This window comes from Salvelinus sp. IW2-2015, linkage group LG24 (genome assembly GCF_002910315.2).
Source record: "Salvelinus sp. IW2-2015 linkage group LG24, ASM291031v2, whole genome shotgun sequence".
NCBI lineage: Eukaryota > Metazoa > Chordata > Actinopteri > Salmoniformes > Salmonidae > Salvelinus > Salvelinus sp. IW2-2015.
The window spans coordinates 2,573,568-2,601,387 of NC_036864.1; the positions used below are offsets into that span (position 1 = coordinate 2,573,568).

Sequence of the window (27,820 nt, forward strand, 5' to 3'; positions counted from 1 at the left end):
CACCCAGCGTTGGTTCGACAGTCACTTCTGAGCCGTATCTTGGATCTATGACCTACTCTTTTGCCAGGTAGCATGCACCCTCTAAGTCGAAGGTATGTTTGACTTTTACGGCAGAGTATTTTTTTCCCTGTTGCCATTCCTTTTCTACTCTGCAGAAACACTAACGTTATTGAACTCTGATAAAAATGACTAGTACTGTCTTGTGTGGTTGTCATTTAAGCTACACATTTGGGAGGTCCTTTTTATTTGGCTAGATGGCCAGCGTAGTAATGCATGGCTACAATTCCAGGCTTTTGCAGAGCTTTCCTTTGTTGTTTTTTTCATCTAGATACTTACTGAAGGACTTTTCACCACTTTATTAATCCCTATTGAATATTCGTACATGTTTTCTTTTTTGTAACAGGGTAACATACTGTGGGACACTTATTTGACCATCCTTAAGACACATTGTACGTGTTGCACTGATTGAAGACTCCCTGAGTCAGGACAGTTCCGTTTCACTATTATGTCAGTTTTGGTTATCTGTTGACCTACTTTACCGTTTTGTGAATGCCTTTTCAAATAAAGTTTTTATCTTGGAATACTAAGGCAATGAACAATCCTGTCAAGAGGTCTAGGGTCTTCTCTCATTTGAAAAAGCTAAAAGCAGATGTGGTATTTTTACAAGAGACGCCAGGTTTAGTCAGGTTTTCCGTTCAGACTTTAACTCCAAAGCCAGAGTGGTTGCAATTTTGGTAAGTAAAATAATACATTTCTCTACTACTAAAATGTTATTTCAGACAGTAATGGGAGATATCTAATCATAACGGGCACCATTTGGAAAACACCTGTAGTATCGGTCAATGATATGCTCCCAATTTTGATGATGATGAATTTGCCAATGGGTGGCTGGGGAAAATCCCTTCACTGAACACCCATCTTTTGATATTTGGCGGGGATCTGAATTGTGTTATTAGCCCGGCTTTAGACCGCTCCAACCCCAGAACTATATATCCTTCTGCTATGTCAAAGTCCTTCTCAGATTTTATGGATCAGAATGGGTGTACAGATCCCTGGAGATTTCAGAATCCCCAGGCAAGAGTATTCTTTCTTTTCACATGTACACCATTCTTTTTTCTCGAATTGACTATTTCTTTATTGATCATAAGTTACTTCCAAATGTCACCTCTTCTGAATATTTACCCATTGTAATTTCTGACCATGGACCTTTAGCACTCAATTATCATACTCTTCTCTGTTGGAGATTCCATTCTCTTCTCCTGTCTGATGCAGACAGACAAGCTCAACCTCTCATTCTCCCTTATGGGAATCACTTAAGCCCTATCTTAGAGGAGTAATTATTCCTTATTCTTCTCATTTAAACAAAACTTAGAAAGCTAAACCAGAAGAACTCACTAAAGCCATCCTTGACTCAGACCATCAGTATGCCCTGACGCCATCCCCAGAGCTATATAAACAACGCTTGAACTTACAATCTGAATTCAATCTCTTGTCCACTACAGATGCAGAACGGTTACTATTGCATTCACATGGTACCTACTATGAAAAGGGCGACAGGGCAAGTCGTCTGCTCGCACACCAATTAAAACGCAGTGCTGCTACCCGTCTGATTCCCCAAATTAAAGATTCCCCTCATAGCTTGATTTCTGACCCTATGGGGATCAATGACACCTTCAAATCTTTCTATTCCTCCCTGTATATGACTGAATTTCCATCAGATACTACAGATACAGATACAGATACTACTATGACTACATTTCTGGGTGAACTGGAGACTCCCACAGTTGAGGCTGAAACTGCAGATGACCTTGATTCCCCTCTCAGGCTTGAAGAAGTTATTCAGTCTAGCAAGTCAATACAGAGCAGCAAGGCTCCAGGGCCTGATGTATTTCCAACTGAGTTCTTTAAGAAATTCTGTACCAAGTTAGCCCCTTTACTTTTATCTATGTATAATGAATCACTTGAACGTGGCTCGTTGCCACCTACGCTAACATAGGCTTCAATAGCACTTCTCCTTAAGAAGGGGAAAGACCCCAGTTCCTGTTCTTCACTTAGGCCCCTTAATGTGGATGTGAAGGTGCTGGCAAAGGTGATAGCGAGGCGTCTGGAAATAGTCTTACCAAGACTCATATCACAGGAACAAACCGGCTTTATAAAGGACAGATATAAATTTTTAACATTCCGACACTGTTTAACATGATTTATTTTAAACAATTCTCCAAGTCCCATGAGGTGGTAATCTCCCTAGACGCAGAGAAGGCATTCGACAGAATTGAGTGGGAGTACCTATTTGCTGTTCTTCAAAAATGTGGATTTGGGGATAAATTTAGCTCATGGATCCGTCTCTTGTATAAATCTCCCCAGGCCAGTGTCTGTACCAATGACACCCGTTCTGATTACTTTGCCCTGGAACGTGGGACATGCCAAGGCTGCCCACTGTCCCCTTTATTATTTACACCCGTTCTGATTATTTTGCCCTGGAACGTGGGACATTGAGCACCTTTTAGTAGCTTTACGGACATCCTCCTCTTTCCAAGGTGTAACACGGGAAGGAGTTAAACATAGGTTATCATTATATGCAGATGATTTGTTACTCTATGTAAACAACCCTGTAACCTGTTTACCTTCTATCCTTTCTATTCTGGAGAACTTTGGTTCCTTCCCCGGATACAAGCTGAATCTCCAGAAAAGTGAGTGCTTCCCAATCAATCCAGCAGCGCTACAGGTCCAGCAGACAGACTTGCCCTTTCAGCTTAGCCGCTCTGGTTTCAAATACCTTGGAGTGAACGTAACTCGTTCATTACATGCTCTTTTTTCCGCAAACTTTTCTCCCCTTCTTGCGCAAATGGAAACAGATTTTCAGAGATGGGGTAGCTTACCCTAATAAGAAGGATTAATGCTGTAAAAATTAACAGTTTACCCAAATTCCTTTATCTATTTCAATCTATCCCATTGTTTTTACTAAAGTGTTTTTTTAAAGTCAATCAGACTGTTACCACATTTATCTGGGGATGAAAGGTACCCAGAGTCAGTAGATCTTTACTTCAGAGATGCAAGTTTAGTGGAGGGCTGGCACAACCTAACTTTTTATACTATTACTGGGCAGGTAACTTTCAGAAATTGTCATTCTGGTTACATGCTCCAGATACCCCATGGTGCCACCTAGAGGCACATTCTTGTATTTCTGCTTCTCTTCCTGCTTTACTCTGCTCTTCTCTCAAATCAAATTTTATTAGTCACATGCACTGAATACAACAGGTGTAGAACTTACAGTGAAATGCTTACTTACTGTTCAGGAGTCTTATGGCTTGGGGGTAGGAGCTGTTTAGAAGCCTCATGGACCTAGACTTGGCGCTCCGATACCGCATGCCGTGCGGTAGCAGAGAGAACAGTCTATGACTAGGGTGGCTGGAGTCTTTCACAATTTGTAGGGCATTCCTCTGACACCGCCTGGTATAGAGGTCCTGGATGGCAGGAAGCTTGGCCCCAGTGATGTACTGGGCCGTACGCACTACCCTTTGTAATGCCTTGCGGTCGGAGGCCGAGCAGTTGCATTTACATTTACATTTAAGTCATTTAGCAGACCGTCTTATCCAGAGCGACTTACAAATTGGTGCATTCACCTTATGATATCCAGTGGAACAACCACTTTACAATAGTGCATCTAACTCTTTTAAGGGGGGGGTTAGAAGGATTACTTTATCCTATCCTAGGTATTCCTTAAAGAGGTGGGGTTTCAGGTGTCTCGGAAGGTGGTGATTGACTCCGCTGACTGGCGTCGTGAGGGAGTTTGTTCCACCATTGGGGTGGCCAGAGCAGCGAACAGTTTTGACTGGGCTGAGCGGGAACTGTACTTCCTCAGAGGTAGGGAGGCGAGCAGGCCAGAGGTGGATGAACGCAGTGCCCTTGTTTGGGTGTAGGGCCTGATCAGAGCCTGAAGGTACGGAGGTGCCGTTCCCTCACAGCTCCGTAGGCAAGCACCATGGTCTTGTAGCGGATGCGACCTTCAACTGGAAGCCAGTGGAGGAGAGGAGGAGCGGAGTGCGTGAGTGAGAGAACTTGGGAAAGTTGAACACCAGACGGGCTGCGGCGTTCTGGATGAGTTGTAGGGGTTATAATGGCACAGGCAGGGAGCCCAGCCACAAGCGGTTGCAGTAATCCAGACGGGAGATGACAAGTGCCTGGTTAGGACCTGCGCCGCTTCCTGCGTGAGGCAGGGTCGTACTCTGCGAATGTTGTAGAGCATGAACCTACAGGAACGGGTCACCGCCTTGATGTTAGTTGAGAACGACAGGGTGTTGTCCAGGATCACGCCAAGGTTCTTAGCACTCTGGGAGGAGGACACAATGGAGTTGTCACCGTGATGGCGAGATCATGGAACGGGCAGTCCTTCCCCGGGAGGAAGAGCAGCTCCGTCTTGCCGAGGTTCAGCTTGAGGTGGTGATCCGTCATCCACACGTATGTCTGCCAGACATGCAGAGATGCGATTCACCACCTGGTTATCAGAGGGGGGAAAGGAGAAGATTAAATTGTGTGTCGTCTGCATAGCAATGATAGGAGAGACACCTGTGAGGATATGACAGAGCCAAGTGACTTGGTGTATAGCGAGAATAGGAGAGGGCCTAGAACAGGGCCCTGGGGGACACCAGTGGTGAGAGCACGTGGTGCGGAGACAGATTCTCGCCACGCCACCTGGTAGGAGCGACCTGTCAGGTAGGACGCAATCAACGCAGTGGGCCGCGCCGGAGATGCCCAGCTCGGAGAGGGTGGAGAGGAGGATCTGATGTTCACAGTATCAAGGCAGCCGATAGGTCTAGAAGGATGAGAGCAGAGGGAGAGAGAGTTAGCTTTAGCAGTGCGGAGAGCGCCTCCGTGACACGAGAGAAGAGCAGTCTCAGTTGAATGACTAGTCTTGAAACCTGACTTTTGGATCAAGAAGGTCATTCTGAGAGAGATAGCAGGAGAGCTGGCCAAGGACGGCACGTTAAGAGTTTTGGAGGAAAAGAAAAGAAGGGATACTGGTCTGTAGTTGTTGACATCAGAGGGATCGAGTGTAGGTTTTTTCAGAAGGGGTGCAACTCTCGCTCTCTTGAAGACGGAGGACGTAGCCGGTCAGGATGAGTTGATGAGCGAGGTGAGGTAAGGGAGAAGGTCTCTCAGAAATGGTCTGGAGAGAGAGGAGGGGATAGGGTCAAGCGGGCAGAGTTGTTGGGCGGCCGCCGGCCGTCACAAGACGCGAGATTTCATCTGGGAGGAGAGGGGAGAAAGAGGACAAAGCACAGGGTAGGGCAGTGTGAGCAGAACCAGCGGTGTCGTTTGATTTTGCCAACGAGGATCGGATGTCGTCGACCTTCTCTTTTCAAAATGGTTGACGAAGTCATCAGCAGAGAGGGAGGAGGGGGGAGGAGGGGAGGGATGATTCAGGAGAGGGGAGGAGAAGGTGGCAAAGAGCTTCCTAGGTAGTAGAGGCAGATGCTTGGAATTTAGAGTGGTAAGAAATTGGCTTTGCAGCAGAGAAGCAAAGAGAGAGATGTAGAAGGAGGGAGTGAAAGGATGCCAGGTCCGCAGGGAGGCGAGTTTTCCTCATTTCCCGCTCGGCTGCCGGAGCCCTGTTCTGTGAGCTCGCAATGAGTCGTCGAGCCACGGAGCAGGAGGAGGGACCGAGCCGGCCTGGGGATAGGGGACATAGAGGAGTCAAAGGATGCAGAAAGGGAGGAGAGGAGGGTTGAGGAGGCCAGAATCAGGAAGATAGGTTGGAGAAGGTTGAAGCAGAGGGAAGAGATGATGGGGGGAAGAGGAGGAGGAGTAGCGGAGGAGAGAGAGCGAAGGTTGGGACGGCGCCGTACCATCCGAGTGGGGCAGGTGTGGAAGTGTTGGATGAGAGCGAGAGGAAAAGGATACAAGGTAGTGGTCGGAGACTTGGAGGGGAGTTGCAATGAGTATTAGTCGAAGAACAGCATCTAGTAAAGATGAGTCAAGCGTTATTGCCTGCCTTGTGAGTAGGGGGGGAAGGTGAGAGGGTGAGGTCAAAAGAGGAGAGGAGTGGAGAAAGAAGGAGCAGAGAGGAATGGATCGTAAAGGTAGACGTGGGGAGGTTAAAGTCACCCAGAACTGTGAGAGGTGAGCCATCCTCAGGAAAGGAACTTATCAGGGCGTCAAGCTCATTGATGAACTCTCCAAGGAACCTGGAGGGCGATAATGATAAGGATGTTATAGCTTGAAAGGGCTGGTAACTGTGACAGCATGGAATTCAAAAGGAGGCGCTAGACAGATGGGCAGGGGAGAAAGAGAGAATGTCCACTTGGGAGAGATGAGGATCCCAGTGCCACCACCCCGCTGACCAGAAGCTCTCGGGGTGTGGCGAGAACACGTGGGCAGACGGGAGGAGAGGCAGTAGGAGTAGCAGTGTTATCAGTGGTAATCCATGTTTCCTCAGTGCCAAGAAGTCGAGGGACTGGAGGGAAGCATAGGCTGAGATGAACTCTGCCTTGTTGGCCGCAGATGCAGTTCCAGAGGCTGCCTGAGACTGGAACTCCACGTGGGTCGTGCGCGCTGGGACCACCAGGTTAGAGTAGCAGCGGCCACGGCCGGCTGTGAAGCGTTTGTATGGTCTGTGCAGAGAGGAGAGAACAGGGATAGACAGACACATAGTTGACAGGCTACAGAAGAGGCTACGCTAATGCAAAGGAGATTGGAATGACAAGTGGACTACACGTCTCGAATGTTCAGAAAGTTAAGCTTACGTTGCAAAAAATCTTATTGACTAAAATGATATAGTACTGCTGGCTGGTGAAATAGGCTAGCTAGCAGTGGCTGCGTTGTTGACTTTGTTTGAAAGTGTAGCTGGCTAGGTAACCTCTAACTGGCTAGGTAACCTCGACAATTACTCAAGACTACACAATTATCTTGGATACAAAGACGGCTATGTAGCCAGCTAAGATCAAACAAATCAAACTGTTGTACTGTAATGAAATGAAATGTAATACTACCTGTAATACTACCTGTGGAGCAAAGCGGAATGCAACTACTCGCTCCAAACCAAACCGGAAGTGCGTATCGTAGAGGGAGAGGCAATAGAAGTGTTGTTTCTTGTATTATTGTCTTTTGTGTCTTTAGAGGACTGCTTCACCTTAATGTCCCCTTTCCCTTTTCTTCTGTCCTTATTTTGTCCCACTTTGTCCCTTCTTTGTCCCTTCTTCTCTTCTGCCAACTAGACACTCCTTGTTAGCTAGCTATCTTCTTTCAGGAATGTCCCTAGCAACTGCCTAGCAACAGGTAAACAACTTAGCTAGCTAAGAAAACGGTATAATTTTATGAAAAATTGTTACTTTTTCAAAAGCCTTTCTTCTTTGTTTGCTGCTTGTTTGGTCTCCTATTCAGTTTGCAGTTTTCTTTTGATTTTTTTTCGATGTACTTTACTCTAAAAAAAACATTTAAATTTCAATATTTGTAGGAGCTCATCTTTTCAGCTGCTGCTGCTTAATTATATACCATACCAGGCGGTGATGCAACCAGTCAGGATGCTCTCAATGGTGCCGCTGTAGAACCTTTTGAGGATCTGAGGACCCATGCCAAATCTTTTCAGTCTCCTGAGGGGGAATAGGTTTTGTCGTGCCCTCTTCACAACTGTCTTGGTGTGTTTGGACCATGTTAGTTTGTTGGTGATGTGGACACCAAGGAACTTGAAGCTCTCAACCTGCTCCGCTGCAGCCCCATCGATGAGAATGGGGGCGTGCTCGGTCCTCTTTTTCCTGGAGTCCACAATCATCTCCTTTGTCTTGGTCACGTTAAGGGAGAGGTTGTTGTCCTGGTACCACATGGCCAGGTCTCTGACCTCCTCCCTATAGGCTGTCTCGTCGTTGTCGGTGATCAGGCCTACCATTGTTGTGTCATCTGCAAACTTAATGATGGTGTTGGAGTCGTGCCTGGCCGTGCAGTCATGAGTGAACAGGAGTACAGGAGAGGACTGAGCACGCACCCCTGAGGGGCCCCTGCGTTGAGGATCAGCGTGGCAGGTGTGTTGTTACCTACCCTTACCATCTGGTGGCGGGCCGTCAGGAAGTCCAGGATCCAGTTGCAGAGGGAGGTGTTTAGTCCCAGGGTTCTTAGCTTATTGATGAGCTTTGAGGGCACTATGGTGTTGAATGCTGAGCTGTAGTCAATGAATAGCATTCTCACATACTCTAGGTGTTCCTTTTGTCCAGGTGGGAAAGGGCAGTGTGGAGTGCAATAGAGATTGCATCATTTGTGGATCGGTTGGGGCGGTATGCAAATTGGAGTGGGTCTAGGGTTTCTGGGATAATGATGTTGATGTGAGCCATGACCAGTCTTTCAAAGCACTTCATGGCTACAGACGTGAGTGCTACAGGTTGGTAGTCATTTAGACAGGTTACCTTAGTGTTCTTTGGCACAGGCACTATGGTGGTCTGCTTAAAACATGTTGGTATTACAGAGTTGGACAGGGAGAGGTTGAAAATGTCAGTGAAGACACTTGCTAGTTGGTCAGCGCATGCTCGCAGTACACGTCCTGGTAATCCGTCTGGTGAATGTTGACCTGTTTAAAGGTCTTACTCACATCGGCTGCGGAGAGCGTGATCACACAGTCGTCCGGAACAGCTGGTGCTCTCATGCATGTTTCAGTGTTATTTGCCTTGAAGCGAGCATAGAAGTAGTTTAACTCGTCTGGTAGGCTCATGTCACTGGGCAGCTCTCAGCTGTGCATCCCTTTGTAGTCTGTAATGGTTTGCAAGTCCCGCCACATCTGACGAGCGACATCCCCCTCTTGCTATACTCGCAATCCTGTAGTGCTTTCCACAGTTAAGATTTGGTACCAGTTTCGATAGCATTTTAAATTCTCCGCTGCATCTACTATGGGTCCTATCGATAAGAATCACTTATTCCCCACTTCTCTAATAGATAATGCTCTCTCTTACTGGACAAGGAAAGGTATTAAGTGCTTCCAAGACTTCTAGTTTTCCCAACCTGGCCTCTAAATACTCTTTGCCTCCATCTCACTTTTTCCGTTACCTTCAAATTAGGCATTGTATCTCCTCCCAAATTTCTGTCTTCCCAGCTCCACCCCCTTGCCAACCCTGGGATGGCATATTGACTCTATTACCTCGACAGAAAGCAGTCATTTCTCAGATCTGTGTATTTTGTCATTGGACGAACACTCCACCAACAAAATGAAATCTGCTTGGGAACGGGAAATGGGTGTTGAATTTACACAGGAGTGGTGGGATGAGGCGATTAATGAAGTACGTTCCACTACATCTTGTGCTCGTCTTGGTCTCATACAATTTAAGGTTTTACATAGGATGCATTTTTACAAATCCAGATTGTCTACCATCCACATGTAAATGATGAGTGTGATAGATGTCATGTCTGTAACGCCCTGATCTATTTCACCTGTGCTTCTCTCCACCCCATCCAGGTGTCGCCCATCTTCCCCAATTATCCTCTGGGTATTTATACCTGTGTTTTCTGTCTGTCTGTGCCAGTTCATCTTGTTCGTCAAGCTTACCAGCGTTTGTCCTGTCAGCGCCTGTCTTTTCCCAGCCTCTCTTTTTCTTGTCCTCCTGGTTTTTGACCCCTCTGCCTGTCCCTGAGTCTGCCTGCCGTCCTGTACCTTTGCTCCACCTCTGGATTATCAACCCCTGCCTGCCTTGACCTGTCATTTGCCTGCCCCTGTTACAATAAACATTTTTAATTTACACAGTCTGCACTTGGGCCTTACCTTGATACCTGATAGTACGATCTGGCCATGACTGACCCAGCAGACTTGGACCAGCTCCGCAACGCCATCTCCTCCCAAGGAGCCACCATTGGTAGGCATGAATTGCTTCACGGTCTGATGGAAGGGTTCCAGTATTGCTGGGGCAAATCTGTGGGTTGCCTACTTGGCCGCCTACCATGACAGTAACCTCCCAGCCCCTCTGTAACCCAGCTGGTAACAGCTCCGTCACCCGGGTTTCCCGGGAACCTCGCTTAGCTCCCCCGGAGCGCTACGATGGAGATTCCAGAACCTGCTGGGCCTTTCTCTCCCAGTGCTCCCTCATTTTTGAGCAGCAGCTCACTCAGGGATCCCATCTTGCAGCTGAACTCCGGAAGTCCCCGGCATCTATGTCCCAGAGAGGATCCGGGCTTACCCGAGTCCCTCCAAGAGCCTCCAGAGACTTCCGATGCAGGGCTAGGCTGTCTCCAGCCGAAAGCGTACGCAGACTTGAGACCCAGAGTTGTCTGTATTGTGGTACTGCCGGTCATTTTGTGTTTACCTGTCTTATCAAGAGACCTAGCTCATTCGTTGGAGTGAGTACACTGGTGGGTCTGAAAGATCATTGTTATTTTCCCCTTACTCGCCCCCCTCTCCATGTCACCCTGATTTGGGGCGACCAGTCCAAGTCTCTCCAGGTACTCATCGACTATGGGGGGCCGATGTGAGTCTCATGGACGTTACCCTGGCGTCCGAGCTGGGCATCCAGTCCAAGCAAGTTATCCAGTCCAAGCAAGTTTGTCTAAGGTTTACTGATCACTTATTTCTGTTTTTCTATTTTTAATCTGTATTGAGATGTTTGTATATCCCCCCCATATTCTTGATTGTTTATTTGTTGTGAAATCTCTGTAGAATTGGTTTTCTAGGACCGAAGTGAGGTAGGGTAGGGACTAGGGGGGTTGGGTGGATGTGTTGTATGTAGGGAGGGTGGTTGGGATATGGTAAAGTCTTTGTACTTACATTGATGTAAAAATAAAGGATCTCTCTGTACTTTGTTCCGTTCATCTTTGCCTCAACCTGACTAGTCTGCCAGTCCCTACCACTGAAAAACTTCCCCACTGTATGATACTGCCACCACCATGCTTCACCGTAGGGATGGTGCCAGGTTTCGTCCAGACGTGATGCTTGGCATTCAGGCCAAAGAGTTCAATCTTGGTTTCATCAGATCAGAGAATATTTTTCTCATGGTCTGAGAGTCCTTTGGTGCTTTTTGGTAGACTCCAAGCGGGCTGTCATGTGACTTTTACTGAGGAGTGACTTCCGTCTGGCCACTCTACCATAAAGGCCTGTGATTGGTGGAGTTCTGCAGAGATGGTTGTCCTTCTGGGAGGTTCTCCCATCTCCACAGAGGAACTCTAGAGCTATCTCAGTGACCATTGGGTTGTTGGTCACCTCCCTGACCAAGGCCCTTGCAAACTTCTTCCATTTAAGAATGATGGAGGCCACTGTGTTCTTGGTGACCTTCAATACAGCAGAAATGTTTTAGTACCCTTCCCCAGATTTGTGCCTCGACACAATCCTGTCTCGGAGCTCTACGGACAATTCCTTCGACCTCGTGGCTTGGTTTTTGCTCTGACATGCACTGTCAACTGTGGGATCTTCATATGACTTCAACTGATTTTTTTTGGGGGGGGGGGGGGGGTTCATTAGAATAATACCCAGCATGCCTTAACACTGTAAATTTACATTTACGTGTTGGCCATTTAGCAGACGCTATTATCCAGAGTGACTTCAGTTAGTGCATTCAACAAAGGTAGATAAACAACCACATGTAAAAAGTAACAATTAAAACGTTTCTGTAACCGTTACAGAGAATACCGTTGTAGTTAAGTGGACTGTTTGACATTAGTATAGAGTGCACTGCTAGTTTTGGAACTGATTAAAAATCTCACACATGAGCAAGAGGTTAATGTTCCCTACTGAAATCTTGGTGAAATCATTCCAAAGATTTGGTCAGTTCTGAAATGTTACATTTTCTAAGTAGTTTCAACTGTATAGTAAGTTGATATAACTTCACATTTTAAGGCAGCCAGGTTACAAACTTTGGTAAGATAAAACAACAAAAAGTTATGTTTTTTGGACTATCCAATACTTCCTCTCCACTTCATAATTTGTCAAAACAACTTGAGTAGCTTTGTTAGAACAAAAAATCTGTTGAAGCACATTGATTTGACTAAAAGTATCAAGTTCACTCAAGTTATTAAATCCAACTTGTCAGTTCCACTTACTTTACTAGGTTTAGGTAACTTTAGATTGCGTTAACTCAACACAAAATCCAAATTGTACTTAAAAATGTTATGGTAGCCCGGTTATAAACTTTTTTTTATTTGACTTTTTTTTTTTTTAAGTGACATACAGTCAATCTTTGTCATTCCCTCGCAGTGTAATGGGTTCTATTTTTTTTAAATTTATTTAACCTTTATTTAACTCGGCAAGTCAGTTAAGAACAAATTCTTATTTACAATGACGGCCTATGGGTAAATGGCATAGTACGATGATGTAATATATAAAGGGTCTCCTATTGTAACTACTGCAACAGGTCAACTGGAGAGAGGGGTGATGATGTCAATGAATCCAGACAGTGGAAAGACAATAGACACTGGCTGTCTCCTATACAGACCACACCCTGCCGCTAGGATGTTTACTTTGGCTCAGTGCTACATTGTTTGTCCTCCCATTTGTCATGTGTTAGTGATCACAGGATTTTGGGTAGATAAAAAAAATGTATTTAAATCATGTTGTGCATTTTTATGATGACGTATATTAACATAGGCCTATGGTAAACCTACTAAGGTTTCGGCGTTCCATTTCCCTGTGTTCCATTCCACTCTGTTATATCTATTCCACTGTCGTCCAATAGATTCATTTAACTGAGGGGGTAAACTCATGTATCACATACTGTATTAGATGGCTATTCTCCCTCCCTCCTCTCCTGATGTTGCTGCAATCCTATGAATCTCACACATGAAGCCATGGCACCCAATGGGGTTTAAGTCGCTCCTACTTTCTCAGCCAATGAGGTGAGAGGACACTGATCCTGCTAAGGACTTCCAGTCAGCTGCAGCAAGGGCATAGTTTGGTGAACATGCAAGCAGGGAGCGTGTAGTGTGGTGCAGCAAGCTATCTGTCTCTCTCTGTCTCTCTCTATCCCTACACCTCCCTCTCTCCCTGTCAGATATCCTTATCATCACACACATTGGGTACATGTGACCACAGGACACAATGACACACACGAACAGTCCAGTCACACCATTTACAAGAAGGTCATGAGCAGTAGCGATGCTTGCTGTAATGTGAGGCACTTGAGATGAAGAGATTTGGTTTAAATGTATCCCTCAAAATATGTGTAATGAATTTAATGGGAACGGGACATGTGACAGAAATGGCCAACCTCTGTATGGCACAAATCACTACTAGACCAGTGTTTCCCAACTCGATTACCCTCAACAGTACACATTTTTGTTGTAGCCCCAGACAAGCACACCTGATTCAACTTGTAATCTAATCAAGCCTTCCATGAGTTGAATCAGGTGAGTTTGTCCAGTGTTACAACGATCATGTGTTGTGTTGGGAGTACTCCAGGACTGGAGTTAGGAAACACTGTACTACACACACTCACATAGACATTACTGTATGTAGCCAAGCAAACGCTCAACCCTGTGCTATCTAGTGTTTGTATGTTGGAAAATTACTGGGCTGACTCCTTATGCTGTTTACCCAGCAACATTATCAGTGATGACCTTGTGCCACTGACATGCACTGCAGTTGCTTAGTGACAGGCCATCATACGTGTAATGGATTGGCACTGCAGTGAATGTGTAGACTTAACTAGACTTTGCATCCTATGTGCGCTCATTTATCAGAGTAGAACCAATTAGATTCAAGACCAATAGTGGTGACCAGGTGTAGGCCTATAACAAACTCAGCTATAAATTGTGCATAATAACAGAACTCTGGTTTTTAGTTATTATTACTGTCAATGCTGTATTCGTATGCCATGTCAAGTATTGGGTTGAGTGCCAATGTTTACACATCATTTGATTTTCAAGGGTACTACTCTTGACCTCACTGTGTCACAACCACATTATAATTAAGCAATAAGGCCTGAGGGAATGTGGTATATTGCCAATATACTACGTCTAGGGGTTGTTCTTATGCACGACACAACACAGAGTGCCTGGATACAGCCCTTAGCCGTGGTATATTGGCCATATACCACAAACCCCTGAGATGCCTTCTTGGTATTATAAACTGGTTACCAACGTAATTAGAACAGTAATAGTACTTTGTCATACCCATGGTATACATTCTGATATACCACAGCTTTCAACCAATCAGCATTCAGGGCTCTAACTACCCGGTTTGTAATCCCTGACCAATCAGATACATAGATAATTAGAAGGAGCTAGCATGTGACCAATCACACTCCTAAATGCTTTTGAACAATGACGGGATTCAATTAATCTGGCCTGGGCGCTGGGGTAAGCGTGTTTTGCAAAGGGTGAAAGTTGATTGCATTCGTTTTGGAATCGGGCTGCCTCCAGGCATGAGCCAGGTGCCTTAAAACAAAAGTCAAATAATTAAAGGGATACTTCGGAATTTTGGCAATGATGAACTTGTGGATACGTCTCTGTGTCCAGTATGAAGGATGTTGGAGGTTGTTTTGTGAGCCAATGCTAACTAGCATTAGTACAATGACTGGAAGTCTAGCAGATAGACTGGTAGACTTCCAGTCATTGCGCAAATGCTAGTTAGCAATTGCGCTATAGCTAGTTAGCAACTTCCTTCAAACTGCACGCAAAGACATTAAAATGGTATCCACAAATTCATCTAAATCTGGGGAAGTAGGTAAAGGGCCTCATTGCCAAAATCCCGAAGTATCCCTTTGGAGTAATGAGCAGGATTCTGTGTTATCACATGCAAAAGTGATTGCTTTTGATTAAAACACTTTATCTGCCTTCCCAATGAAAACTAATTTGAAAATTCAAACATATATTTTATGGAAAAGAGATGTATGTTTCTGGATGATGCACCATGCTGACTCGTTGACAACATGACGAGATTACTGTTCAATTTGAGAAGGGGACTCCTCCTTCACAGCTTTTGCCCATTCACGTAACGGGCCATAGACCGGTGCTCCAGGGCTCAGCATAATCCAATCCGTACAATGATAGCCATTGTTCCTTCTAATAAAGGACACGAGTCAAAACTGACCCTTCAAAACACAATATAAACAGACGTGATAAACAGACGTGATTTCATTTGTTCTCTAACTGTGCATGGTTAATATCGATGTTTTCAATGTAATAAAGGACAATTATTTTTGCATTCACACTTTGGACAACTGATCTCTTTCTTGGACACAGTCCCTGAATGTGTATCACACAACTATATATATCATCACGTGTGATGTTCTTAAGTTAATAAGAAAAACAGTAGTCACATGATACACCTCAAGTTTTACCTCAAGTTTCCCAAACAATAGCTCATTGTTTGCTATTAACCTTCATACTAAACATGACAAAGGCCCATGAGGCCATGGCCTCACTACATAGGGAACACGGTGTAATTTCGGCTACACAAGACGGTGTAATTTCGGCGTGCTCAGACCACCCCTTAAATCGACCCAGCTTTTGTGACACAGGAACACAGGCTACTGTTTCAGAGTGACCTCCACAAACCCACACAAGGGCAGAAACACAATGGAGTGGACACACACACACACACACACACTTCTGCATGACCGCACACACGTTCACACATGCGCACACACAGAGGAGAAAGGACGTTGATATGAACTGTTTCCTGTGCTGTGGTCAGATGTGGTGCTGTCAAATCATGAAGAGACAACAATAAGTGCCTGATAGAAAATAGTTCCAATATCACCAGGGCAGGCTTAGACTATTTCCAATATCTTGTTTTTCAAATGTTTTTCCAAAGTGCTACCTTATAGTAGTAGTCTTCAGTTCCGCATTGGGTCTTCAGTTTTATCTTCAGTTGCAGTATTAAAATAACATGGAAGATAGAAGTGGAAAAACATTGGCAGGCCTGTCTCTCTGGGGATTGGGAGAACTGCCACTGATGGGCTGCAGCTGTCACCACCTCAGTAGTCCACAGTGATGTATATTAGGGACCAGGGTAAAAATAGCAAACCGAGCTTGTCCCCCTCAGCAGCTATTCTTTTAGAGTTTATGCACCAAGATGATGTTAATTTGAGGAAATGTTTGTTTATTCTATTTTACTGAGCCATTACGTTATGTTCTTATATTTTGTTATGTATACTGTACATACGACTAATCCAACTTGAATGGATAGCTAGTTATCTAGCAGCATACCACCCTGCATACCACTGTTGGCTTGCTTCTGAAGCTAAGCAGGGTCGGTCCTGGTCAGTCCCTGGATGGGAGACCAGATGCTGCTGGAAGTGGTGTTGGAGGGCCAGTAGGAGGCACTCTTTTCTCTGGTCTAAAAAAAAATATCCCAATGCCCCAGGGCAGTGATTGGGGACACTGCCCCGTGTAGAGTGCTGTCTTTCGGATGGGACGTTAAACGGGTGTCCTGACTCTCTGAGGTCATTAAAGATCCCATGGCACTTATCGTAAGAGTAGGGGTGTTAACCCTGGTGTCCTGGCTAAATTCCCAATCTGGCCCTCAAACCATCATGGTCACCTAATAATCCCCAGTTTATAATTGGCTCATTCATCCCCCTCCTCTCCCCTGTAACTATTCCCCAGGTCGTTGCTGCAAATGAGAACGTGTTCTCAGTCAACTTACCTGGTAAAATAAAATAAAAATCTATAGCAGTACTGAGCATCTCTGGAATGTTATGTTGCTTGAGGTGGTGGTTAGACTTTCTATGTACTTCCCAGGACTAATGGATGAAACAAAAAGTGTAGACATGATACATTAGGCTACATAACACTACAAGTAATATAGATAAGAAATGACAAAATTACTGACTGAATGAATAAATCATACCATGATATCAATATCTGTAGACATTTCCGAATTTCACATTTCTGAAATGCTCAGCAACCCCCCCCCCCCCTTGAAATAAACCATGTTTTTTTCAAACAGCAGTAGCAGCAGAGAACATCTGAGTCATTACCTTTTGAAAGCACACAATGGTTACCAGGTTATACAGAGGTCACCAAGGGGTCACAGAGAAATGGGAATCCATATCCCATGACCACCCCCCCCAACCTCAGCAGACCTGAGCTCCAGGTACACAAACACAACCCACATTTCATTTCCTGGAAACATCGCTTCTATTGTGTGTCTGCTGCTTTCAGGGAAGGGAAATGTGAAAACCCCATTATTAGGAGCAACCAAATGGATTATAATGACATGGTTACTGAGTCACAATTCCGTCCTATTAACATTGGGAGGCCATCGATGTGATGCCTCTTGGGTTCATTGTGCTGCATGCGAGATTCACTAGTCCATTAGATTCCCCAGAGCCTTTGGCAGTTCTGCTCACCTCCTAGCCCTGCACCCAAATCACATACTATCAATACTCCTTGCTCAGGCCTCCATTTTACAAGACAGAATGACGCAGGCAACTTTGTTGTTCTGATAGGATGCATTTTTTATAAATGGGGTGATCCCCTAACAAGAGACAGTCATCAGATAAGTGCATCACTAGGGACAATAATTGTGTTTAACAAAGGAATAGGGTGCCATTCTGACAAACGCTGTACATAGTATATAGCTCCCTCTAGTGTTCATGTAGAGAACAGAAACAAATCCTGCACCTGTTTCTTTTTCTGAGGGTATAGAGCCCCACAGAGGTGTCATAAAACCTACAAATCCTAGCGGTCAAACTAGGAAATGGTTCCAATACTTTTTCTACCATTCATTTTTCCCTTAGCCCTTATTTTAAGTGTTTCTAAAATTCCCTGTGTTTCATCCTGTAGGCTTACCCTAGCGTGGTTTTGATAACCATGTACAGTAAACGTCTCCCGGACAAGGTTACTTTTATCAATATTTTCAGCTTTTTTTACTCAGATCCAAAAATGCTAATTAGCATCAAAGTAGACATCATGCAAGACTACAAATCCCTGCACGTAATCTCTAGCCGACACCTTTGCTAACAGGTATTGTGTCAATTTAAAACGTGCACAAGACAATTCACAGAATTGTCCATTTAAAGAAATGTAGCCAATTTATTAATTACTACATTCAGCTAACATTATAGTAAATCCAGCGATGCTTACCTTTGCCTCAATTCTGCAGTCTCGTCCAGATCATGGCATTTATAGTTCTTTATGATAGCAACATTAGCATTTCATTTTGGGGGGGTAAATAAAGGTGAATATATTGACAAGTCACCTTCTCCTAGAGAGGTTTACAGGGCTGTTCTTATGCATGACGCATTTCGGAGTGCCTGGACACAGCCCTTAGCCGTGGTATATCAGCCATATACCATAAACCAGAGGTGCCTTATTGCTATTATAAACTGGTTACCAGCGTACTGCTCTAATTACGCTGGTAACCCATTTATAATAACAATAAAGCACTTTGGGGGTTTGTGATATTGCTAATACCACGGCTAAGGGTTGTCGTATCCTTAGCCGTGGTATATTGGCCATATACCACACCCCCTTGTGCCTTATTGCTTAAGTACCCCAATACCCAAATTATTTTAATTGCAGTGGAAAACTTCCAAGAAATTAAAACCGGACATGTTTTAGAGGGAATCATTTATTTAAATAATTATATATCATTTCCACATAACTAATGACATGATTCAATAAAACCAGATCATGTTTCTACAGTACATATATTCTCCTAAACCTCAGTGCAGAGGGGGAACAAACATGGATCCCTCCCTTCCGGTCTCTCTTTCCCTTAAATATACATGGAAGGAACAGCCCTGTGCCTGGAGAGGAGCTGCTTTAGGAACATAAATATAGAAAACAGAGCTGTGTGCTGCAGCCAGGGTGGTGAGGTGTGAGTTGAGAGGGGGTCCCGGAGATGTAGTGAAGGGGTTGGAGTGTAGGTGGGCTTTTGTTAATTTTTTTACTCAGTGAGCCCCAGCTTCTTCTTGAGGGACTCTGGCATCTCGGGGGGAGGGGGACGGGGCAGGCGGAAGTAGACCTTCACGGAGTCGTAGATGAACCACTGCAGGGCGGTCAGGGTACCGATCATGATGATACGGGCAACCAGGCCCTTCCACACACCTTAGAGGGGGAGAGAATGGGAGAAGGGATGTTTAGGGGAGGTGTATAAATAAATTACATCTGCTTTGTTGTTTCTTTGAGCGGGCCAAACACCCAATGTTGGACAGTTATATATGCAAGAAAAAAAAGAAAATAAATTCAGTAGACTGACTATACAGCAACAGCACAGGAGCGCCCTCCAGAGGTTGATCTAAGGAGCGTGTTGTTGGAATTGGGACATTAAATAAATCACACCCACCTACCCCCCTCTCCCAGTAATCTAAGAGGGTTTGATTGGATAAAGTAACCTGAGGTACCAAATCAGTTTCACGAATCACTTTAGTGATAACTTTGAGGAAGGATGCATTTCCTAAGACAAGCCCTACGGTTGTCCACTCACCTTTAGGTCCGAGCTTCTTGAGCACTTGGGCGGCAGTGCTGCCACTCTCCTTGTTCAGTACAGACACCACTGAGTCCGCTGGGTGGGACACGATGGCACAGAACACACCAGCTGCAGGGGACAGACAAATGCTCAGCACACAATCCTATATAGGCCCACTATATACCACCAAACAGAAGCCTGGGTCATCTTTACTAGTCACCAAATGGAAGAAAATTGATTGAAACAGGGAGGGACAACTACCTGTACATGCGCAATAAGAAATGCTTGTTTTCATTTTCTGTTGCAAAACATTTTGCTATGGTGTGCACTAATGTATACGACCCAGGTTTCTCTGGGTAGAAGTTGCAATTGGGCACAGATTTAGGATCATATTACACTTCCCCCAATCCTAACCTTAGTTATTACAAGGACAACACAAACCGGACTCTAGGTGAGCTACTAGACCTAGGGCCACCTTCATCCTATTTCCTGTGGTACTAATACTCACCGATGTAGCCGGCAGTGAAGGTGACAATCAGTTGTTCGCCCTTTGTGCACTCAGCGCGGGGTTTGGGCACCACATGTTTGTAGAGCAGCTCCACGGTCCTCTCAAAGCAGGCAAACTTCATCATGGTGTAGGGGATCTGCCTCATCCACAGGGGAACCACACCCTTGTAAAACCTGAGAGAAAGGGGGGGGGGGGAGAGAAAACACAAGGAAGAATGTCAGTTCCACGCAGGCAGATCAGAGTTCTCCTTCCTTCTGATCAGAAACCATAGGTGAAAGCAATATGGTGGTCACTAACAAGGCACTGACTTTCACCAGACAAGAGTGTAAAGAAGATGAACAAACTGTTAGACTATCCCAGCGCAAACCTGGAAAATAACATTAGGGCCTAGGTGATTGTCCATCCCCCAGCATAGCTGCACTGGTAGGGTCCCGCCAGTAGAACTGAGGGTTGCCAGTGCAGCAGAGGTGCTGGGAGGCAGGTAGACTGCTCTCACACGCCAATGACTCAAGCACCTCCAACTGTACAGCCAAAAAGCTGTTGAGGGCTTCCAAGCCGGAGCACTCAGAGACAACAGCACCAGCACAGGACTGCCCTCCAGAGGTGGATCTAAGGAGCGTGTTTGTTTGGTAACCTCACAAATCAGCTATGCAGAGCAAGAATTACTTTTGTAGGCTTATGTTCCATACCAGCCAAGAAACACCCAATTAATGTAATCAAGGCTACAAGTTGTATCAGATTTGTTTCACCTAGTGTAGGAGCAAAAGCATACACACGTCATAACTGTCCATGACCAGGGTTGAATACTTTTACGGGTTATACAGTCTCCAAAACAAATAGACCACCACAAACACAAAATCTACTCACGCCCATACTCCCTCCTCTGCGAACATCTTGGGAGCACACTGTCTGAGGTTGTTGGCGTAGCCAGGGCAAGTCTGGATACGCACTTTACACGCCTCCATGGGGGCCAGGGCAATATCAGCGAAGAACTCTGCACTGGCAGACGCAGCCAGGTACAGGGATGTCCTCCACAGGTAGGTGTTCTCCTGTTAGATGAGAGGGGGCGATGTCAGATGTGGTCCTGTGTGGGCTAGCAAGACCAATGTCATGGGTTCAAAGTCACGCAGGGTTTAGTAAATGTAAGCGCTCATTGTACTGTACTTGGATAAAAGCGCCTGCTAACTAGCATGTCATTTATGATTTTTGGTGGGTGAACGAGTCCCTTTAAAACACTGTAAACCAGGGAATCCAAACGTGTTAGTTTCTACCCCTGACTGACCTCTCCAAGCATGTCGCTGTAGAAGATCTTGAACATCTCATAGAAGCCAAACTTGCAGAGACCCTGCATGGAGTAGCCGATGAAGGTAGGGGCCCAGCCCTTAGCCAGCCCTCGGGCTCCATCCTCCTTCAGTGTGAGGGAGAAGCCTTTGCCAATGCTCTTGTACTTGTCAGGGTCCACCTAAGGAAGAAAAACCAATTGATTAGTAGAGAGTCAAAGGAACAATGGGGGTAGACTAGATTAGAGCCCTACAGGCTGAAATCTAGGTCATTTTAGCTAAGGTTTCAAGGCCATGTTAATTTAAAAAAATAACTACCGGTAGCTAGGTTTCAGGTTGTGAACTAGGGGGTTATCCAGATTAACATTACTACTTACAGCTAGTGATTTATCTAATGTCTGCTAATCTACAGGAATCTTCCACCCAATCACAAATCTAGTTTTCCCACCCAATTTTGTCTTCATCTATTCAAGTGCATAGGAATTAAGAGTACATTTGGACTGCAAGGTCTTGACGGATTGTAAGGCCACAATTGTTGAACAACCCCTCAGACAATAAAGTTGAAACTAACTTCTTAGGGGTAGATTTGGGATTGGACACCTTTCCTTACAGGAGCTATGGAGGCCTTCACACAGCAGACAGCTACAGGGGGTACCACAAACCTGGATGCGGCACTTGACAAGGTCGAGGGGTACAACAGCYGTGTGTGTGAGGCCGCAGCTCAGGATACCCCCAAAGCCACACAGGGCATAATACTTTGTTGAGCCAAACTCACAGCTCACATCTGCAGAGTCTACAGCAAAAAACACAACAATACATACCCAACATGCAGTCACGACACATGCAACACAGGACAATAATCACCAACAAACATGCCACCATTACATTATAACACACCAGGGAATTAACCAGTTAAAATTTCAAACACTTGTGAATCAGGGTTCAGGTAAATTCCATTTAAATTCAGGAAGTAAACTGACATTCCAATTGACCTCAATGCTTCTCTATGATACATTTTTAAAATTTGAATTAGTTTACAGTGTACTTCCTGAATTGAAACTGACCTCAAACCTGCTTGTGATTTTAAATGGATTATTATATACCCAGGATTTATTTTACTCATTTGATGAAATAATCATAACACAGGGTTAAAAATCTGTAATAAAAAATAAAAGTTGAATTCTAACTTGACTCGAAAATGATTGTTGAAGCATGAGCTGTATAGTTAGCTAAAATACATATAGCATGCATAAATATATGAATCGTTTATACTTTAGTCAATTTAAAGCTGGGAATAATTCCATTGAGGTGTAAATTACTTGGGCCTCTGGACCTAGTTAATAAAGCTATAGGCTAAATTCCAGCAATGCATAGCTGCACTTTGACCATGTTATAAATAGCAGGGTGAACAATCTGAAAACATTTCCCCATTGTCACTCCTGACCTTTCAGTGACCTGCAAGTCCTTCAGCTTTGGATTGAGAAGGGGAATGGTAGCAGGCAGGGAGGTTCAGGAACACTGGTGATTGTGAATCACACACTTACCATGCTATGTGGGTCATTCGAAAACATATATTTTTTTTAAATCAGGTGATCAAGTGGGATAAAACGTGAGGAACAACAATGACAAAGATTCCACCACAACTGCACAAAACCGGGCTGCTTGATACATCCATTCTCCCATGCAAATTAATGCATTTCAGACAACAAAAACATGTGGCACCAGGCCACAGGGTTAGACAGACCTGCATTCTGCATTTGACCAGATCGAGGGGCACTAGGGCAGCATGTGTGGTGCCACAGCTGATGATGCCACCAAACCCACAGAGGAGTAAATACTTCCGTGAGCCGAACTCACAGCTGTCTCCCTCTGAAGAAAGAGCCAGGCAATACTTTCAAAATGGGGACTTGATGTTGTTCATTAGAAAAGTGGTAATAAGTAAGAGCAAACTGCATCTTCACTAGGCTGAAGGGAAAATGCAAGTGGAGCTTAATTGTGTGTCCTGTCCTATGTAGTCTGCATAGGCCTATGTCACAGGTGCAAAGAGCCATGCACACGTGGAACACTTACTTCCTGTGAGGGCAGACTGTGAGGGCGCTGTACTAGCAGAGCAGACTAGCTGTATAACTAATCAACCAACCAGCAGTGTTTAGGCTATAAAGAGGACACTGGCCAGCAAGCTCTAAAACTATCCAAAAGCCTGACCCAAATATGGTGGATCAATAATAGCTAATGTCACCTTTAGAACTAGGCTGGCTAAACCGTAAAAACTAAAAATATTCCATAGAACATTTTCAAGCAACAATGAAAAACAGCAATAATATTGCAATGGTCAGAATATAACTGGTGGGTGGTTGAAGGCCATGCTTTTACAAAAAGGATAGCATTTCAAGTGATCCTAAATCTAGACAAAACTTGTCAAACTTATTCGAATTGAGAACCAATTAAATGCACCCGTCTAGGGGTCAGACGCATATCATTAGCTGGTTGGTGTGCTAGAAAGCAATACACAGACATTCGCCTAACTACTACTTTGCCCTTTTGAGTCAGGGGCCTCACCTTAGTTTTAAACAGCGATTGAGGGAAGACATGAATTCAGTTCAGATACCTGCGGCATATTTCAAAGTTTACATTTGCCCTTCCATGTCCTCCATAGACAAGGCCTAGCTTGTCTTTGACATTCCACATTTAATGACCGTGGCTAGATAGCGTTACAAGTTTGACCAACACACAAGTCGTATCTATTGAATAACACATGTTGATATCTATTAAATAACACCTTAATAAAATTGGTATCTCGTCTCATCATCATTGATTCAGTTGGCTGCGTACTTGCTCGCTAGCTAGCTACTTGCTAACTGTACTTGTTAGCATGCAGAACATAGGTTTACCAGCGATTGCTGCGGCAGCGAGGTTGCGGCTCTGTCCATTTACAGGGAGGCTCTGTTTGGGCTCCTCGGTTTCTTGGAGGGAGAAGAGCGGGGCGTTGAAGGGATTAGCCCGAGACAACTGCGTTAGTGTGGTCGGATACATGATGTCCAAAACCGGGCTGTAGAATGAAAGCGAATGTTAGCAAGCTAGCTCACTACCTTGCTATAGAAACACGATCAGCAGTAAGACAACTCAGCTGACACTAAGAGCAGGCTTGGAATGTCACGTGAGTATATAACTATAGTTTGACATCCAGATAACATGGAATGGAAATGCAAACCGTATTCCATCATGTTATTGTTGGTGTTAGCTAACGAGCTATTCCGGTCTCTGGCTAGTTAGCTAAATTACGTTAACTAGCTCAATTATTTAGCAAGCTCACTACTACTAGCTGGTGAGCAACTGATTAGCTAACTTTCCCAAGGTGGAACAGTTGCACAAGTCAAGCTAGCAACATTAAACGTCCTAAACACAGCATTACAGTAAAGACAAGCCTTAATATTCCCTTCCACTGTAACATTGTAAATTCGAATTATGTTAATATTTCATAGTACTCCACTCACTCTCTCCGTGTCTTAAAATGGCGCCTCCGCTCTACTGCAACCGGCGGCTCACTGGGGCCGAACGACCTCGCGATAAAATAATTTGTCCTTCCCTGACGTCACGGAAAAAAGTGGGAGAGTCCTTCTGCGTTCTGTTCTATCGGGGGAGATATATGGAATGAGAGTGCGATCAATCAAAATGCGGGGTCCAATCACGAAACAGGACTTTCCTAGGCCTTCAGCGCTATCGTAGAAGTACAATGCTAGAATGCTCTTTAAATTTGGTTTTAGAAGTGACAGTGCAACCAACCACATGGAAGACTAAACAGTTGATACATGATGGAGTGCTGTGTGTGTCAGATAAAGACAGGGAGTGAGGGGAAAAGAGAGAGGTAATGTAAACATATGTTTCCCAGGCCAATAAAGTCCTTTGAATTGAATTGAGAGGGGGGGAGAGGCAGAGAGAGAGCTTGTGGGAGAGAGCTTGTGGGAGAGAGCGAGAGAGGTGAGAGTAAGTAGATTACTATGCCTTGGCAGTCTATTCTTGTCCATGGTATTAATCTAGGCCTGTGGAGCAGGGCAGTCTTCCATCCCTGCTCGTCAACAGTGTCAGGGCAGTCTTGACTTTTGCCGCATTCACGTGCTAGTCGGAACTAGGAAAATGGTTATAGTTATACACATATAATCCTGACATTTCTATTGAACCAGTAGGTTACTCACCTGCACATACTCTGACTCCTTTTAGAAGCAAGAGTTATTTTATACCTCCAGCCAATCGCAATCACTCCATCGAGACATATTGCAGACTTGTTGAAAAAGATGTTGCTCATCTCCTTAAGAACAAACAGGAGTCCAAATCTTTCCATAATTTACCTAAGGATGAAAAACAAGCTTTGCTTGATTCACAATCCGATACGTCAGCCCTTATTCGTCCTGCTGATAAGGGTGGGTCGGTTGTACTCATGGATAGGACAGATTATGTAAATGAGTGTCATAGACAACTACTTGACAACACCTTTTACAAGAAACTCAGAAGTGACCCCACTTCCCCATTTCAGAATACCATCTTTACTGTCCTAGATGGGTATTTAAGTTCTTGTCAGATAACCAAAAAAGAACATGACTTTTTGGCTATTCAACACCCTAAAATTGCCACTTTCTATACTTTTGTAGCGGACATAGATGCACTATCTAGATCACTCGCAGAACAGCTCCTCTCCTTTGTAAAGGACACCAGCAGTATGATCTCTATCATTGAATCTCTTGATCCTCTCCCTGAGAATACCGTGTTAGTTACTTTTGATGTTGAGTCGTTATACACAAATATTCCACACGAGGGCGGTATTGAAGCTATGGAACATTTTCTTCTGCAACGTGACCCTAACGAACTACCTTCCAGTGCATCATGCATTATAACATTGGCTGAAATAGTACTCACACATAACTATTTCATGTTTTCTTTATTTTTCTATATTCAGACGAAGGGTACTGCTATGGGATCCCCCATGGCTCCTAACTATGCTAATTTGTATGTGTGTTACATGGAGAAAATCTATTTTCAATCCTCTCAAAAATGTTTTCTTGCCGAACATCATTATTTGGAAACGGTATATTGATGATATTTCTGTTCTATGGAGGGGTGATGCAAAACAGCTCCAGGCGTTCCATGCTTTTCTTAACTCCTGTTCTGAACATTTGAGATTTACTATGCAATCTGATACACGTCAAATCAGTTTTCTTGATCTTCTGACCTTGTGTGAAAATAATGTTCTAAACACTGATCTTTACAGGAAACCTACTGATCGTAACAGTTTGTTGAGGACTGACAGTTGTCACCCACTTCCCTTGAAAAATAGTTTGCCCTACAGGCAATTCTGTCGAATCAAAAGAATTTGCAAAAAACATTCAGATTTCGACAGAAATATGGCTGAGACGCAAAGTAAATTCAAGGAGAGGGGGTATAAAAATTATCAGATTAATATTGCCATTGAGAAAATTTAAAACAAAAAGAGACATGACCTTTTTCAAGGTAAGTCTCGGAAAAAGACGCATTCTTGCGTTCTAACTACCCGCTATTCTACGTGCTCTGAACAAATTAAGGGAATTGTTCACAAACATTGGCACATTCTACAATTGATAGTCATAGACATTCTACGATGATAGTCTCGGTAATGTGTTTTCTGACCTTCCCTTGGTCGTATTCTCGCGGGGCAGAAATCTGAGACCAATTGGTACACTCTGATTTACCACTCCAAGATATTCCTGAACAACCTCTATTTGCGCCCCTACTGGATGGAAATTAAAAGTGTAATGGCTGTGCTCAATGCAATGGCACTTATAAATGTAGATCCTTCAAACACCCACAAACAGGGAAACAGATCCCAATCAAAGGTGTTATCACGTGCTCCACTAAGTCTGTTATTTATCTTATAACTTGTCCTTGTGGTAAAAATGATGTGGGTAAAACAAAGCGCGAATTAAAAGTACTGAAGCCATTCTTGTGATTATCGTGACTTTGCCATTGTAATTGTATGTAAGCGTGTGTAGTCTAAAATGAATCTATGATCGTATGATATCCATTTGTTTTTTTGTATGCTGTTCTTTTTATGCCATTTTAATATTTGATAATTAACCAATGATATTAGGCCACACTTGGCCATGATTACAGACACCTGTCTTTTGACACTATATAAACGAGTCATACCGCAGTGTTTGAATCCTACCCTGATGAAGACAGCTTGGCTGTCGAAACGTTGGACATTACATTTTTGCATCTGAGCTCCTAGAGTGTGCGGCTCTCCTTTATTTTATAGTTATACACATACCACGTTCAACCAGTTAGCAAGTCAGAAATATCAGAATGTCCTAGTTCCGAGTAGCATGTGAAGCTCTTATCAAGTGGACCTCTGAATGATTGGACCAGTTTAATAAATATCAAATCAGAGAGCAGAAACCACAGAGAATGCCTTCATGTCTCTACTACAACCTATATTTAACAATTATTTGGCAATGGGCAGTCAGTAGGCAGCTCAACCCTGCTTCTGGCTGACTGTGTGTAGGTGTCTGTGTGAAGTTAAAATTAGCATCAGGGTCCTATATGAGTGCAATAGGTGAAACTATTACTGATTTCCACTCTGGGCTAAGTAGAGGGTATTCAGTGGGGCCTGTATTTTATCATTGACACCATTACAAAACAAAATTTGCCATCAGAGTGCAGTAGAATTGCAGTACAGTATGTTGCAAA

General features: G+C 44.3%; 1 protein-coding gene and 1 non-coding gene across 4 annotated transcripts; both read right to left on the reverse strand.

The window, feature by feature from the left end:
* Positions 1-18,457: 18,457 nt before the first annotated feature.
* On the reverse strand, positions 18,458-24,681 carry LOC111951449 (solute carrier family 25 member 3). Of its 3 annotated transcripts, none has more exons than XM_023969536.2 (8): positions 24,598-24,681; positions 23,995-24,152; positions 21,766-21,896; positions 21,106-21,285; positions 20,691-20,872; positions 19,824-19,996; positions 19,334-19,444; positions 18,458-18,954 (listed from the first exon to the last, which is right to left on the reverse strand). In XM_023969536.2, the coding sequence occupies exons 2-8, from the start codon at positions 24,134-24,136 to the stop codon at positions 18,794-18,796; spliced, it is 1,080 nt and encodes a 359-aa protein (XP_023825304.1). In that variant the 5' UTR covers positions 24,137-24,152; positions 24,598-24,681; the 3' UTR covers positions 18,458-18,793. The 3 variants fall into 3 exon arrangements, with proteins under 3 accessions (XP_023825304.1, XP_023825305.1, XP_070290844.1); XM_023969537.2 differs by lacking the exon at positions 21,766-21,896 and adding an exon at positions 22,848-22,972; XM_070434743.1 differs by lacking the exon at positions 21,766-21,896 and having other exon boundaries at positions 24,598-24,650.
* Positions 20,218-20,446, reverse strand: LOC111951576 (small nucleolar RNA SNORA53). Its single transcript, XR_002875626.1, has one exon. It is a non-coding gene; the product is annotated as a small nucleolar RNA SNORA53 (small nucleolar RNA).
* Positions 24,682-27,820: the final 3,139 nt, after the last annotated feature.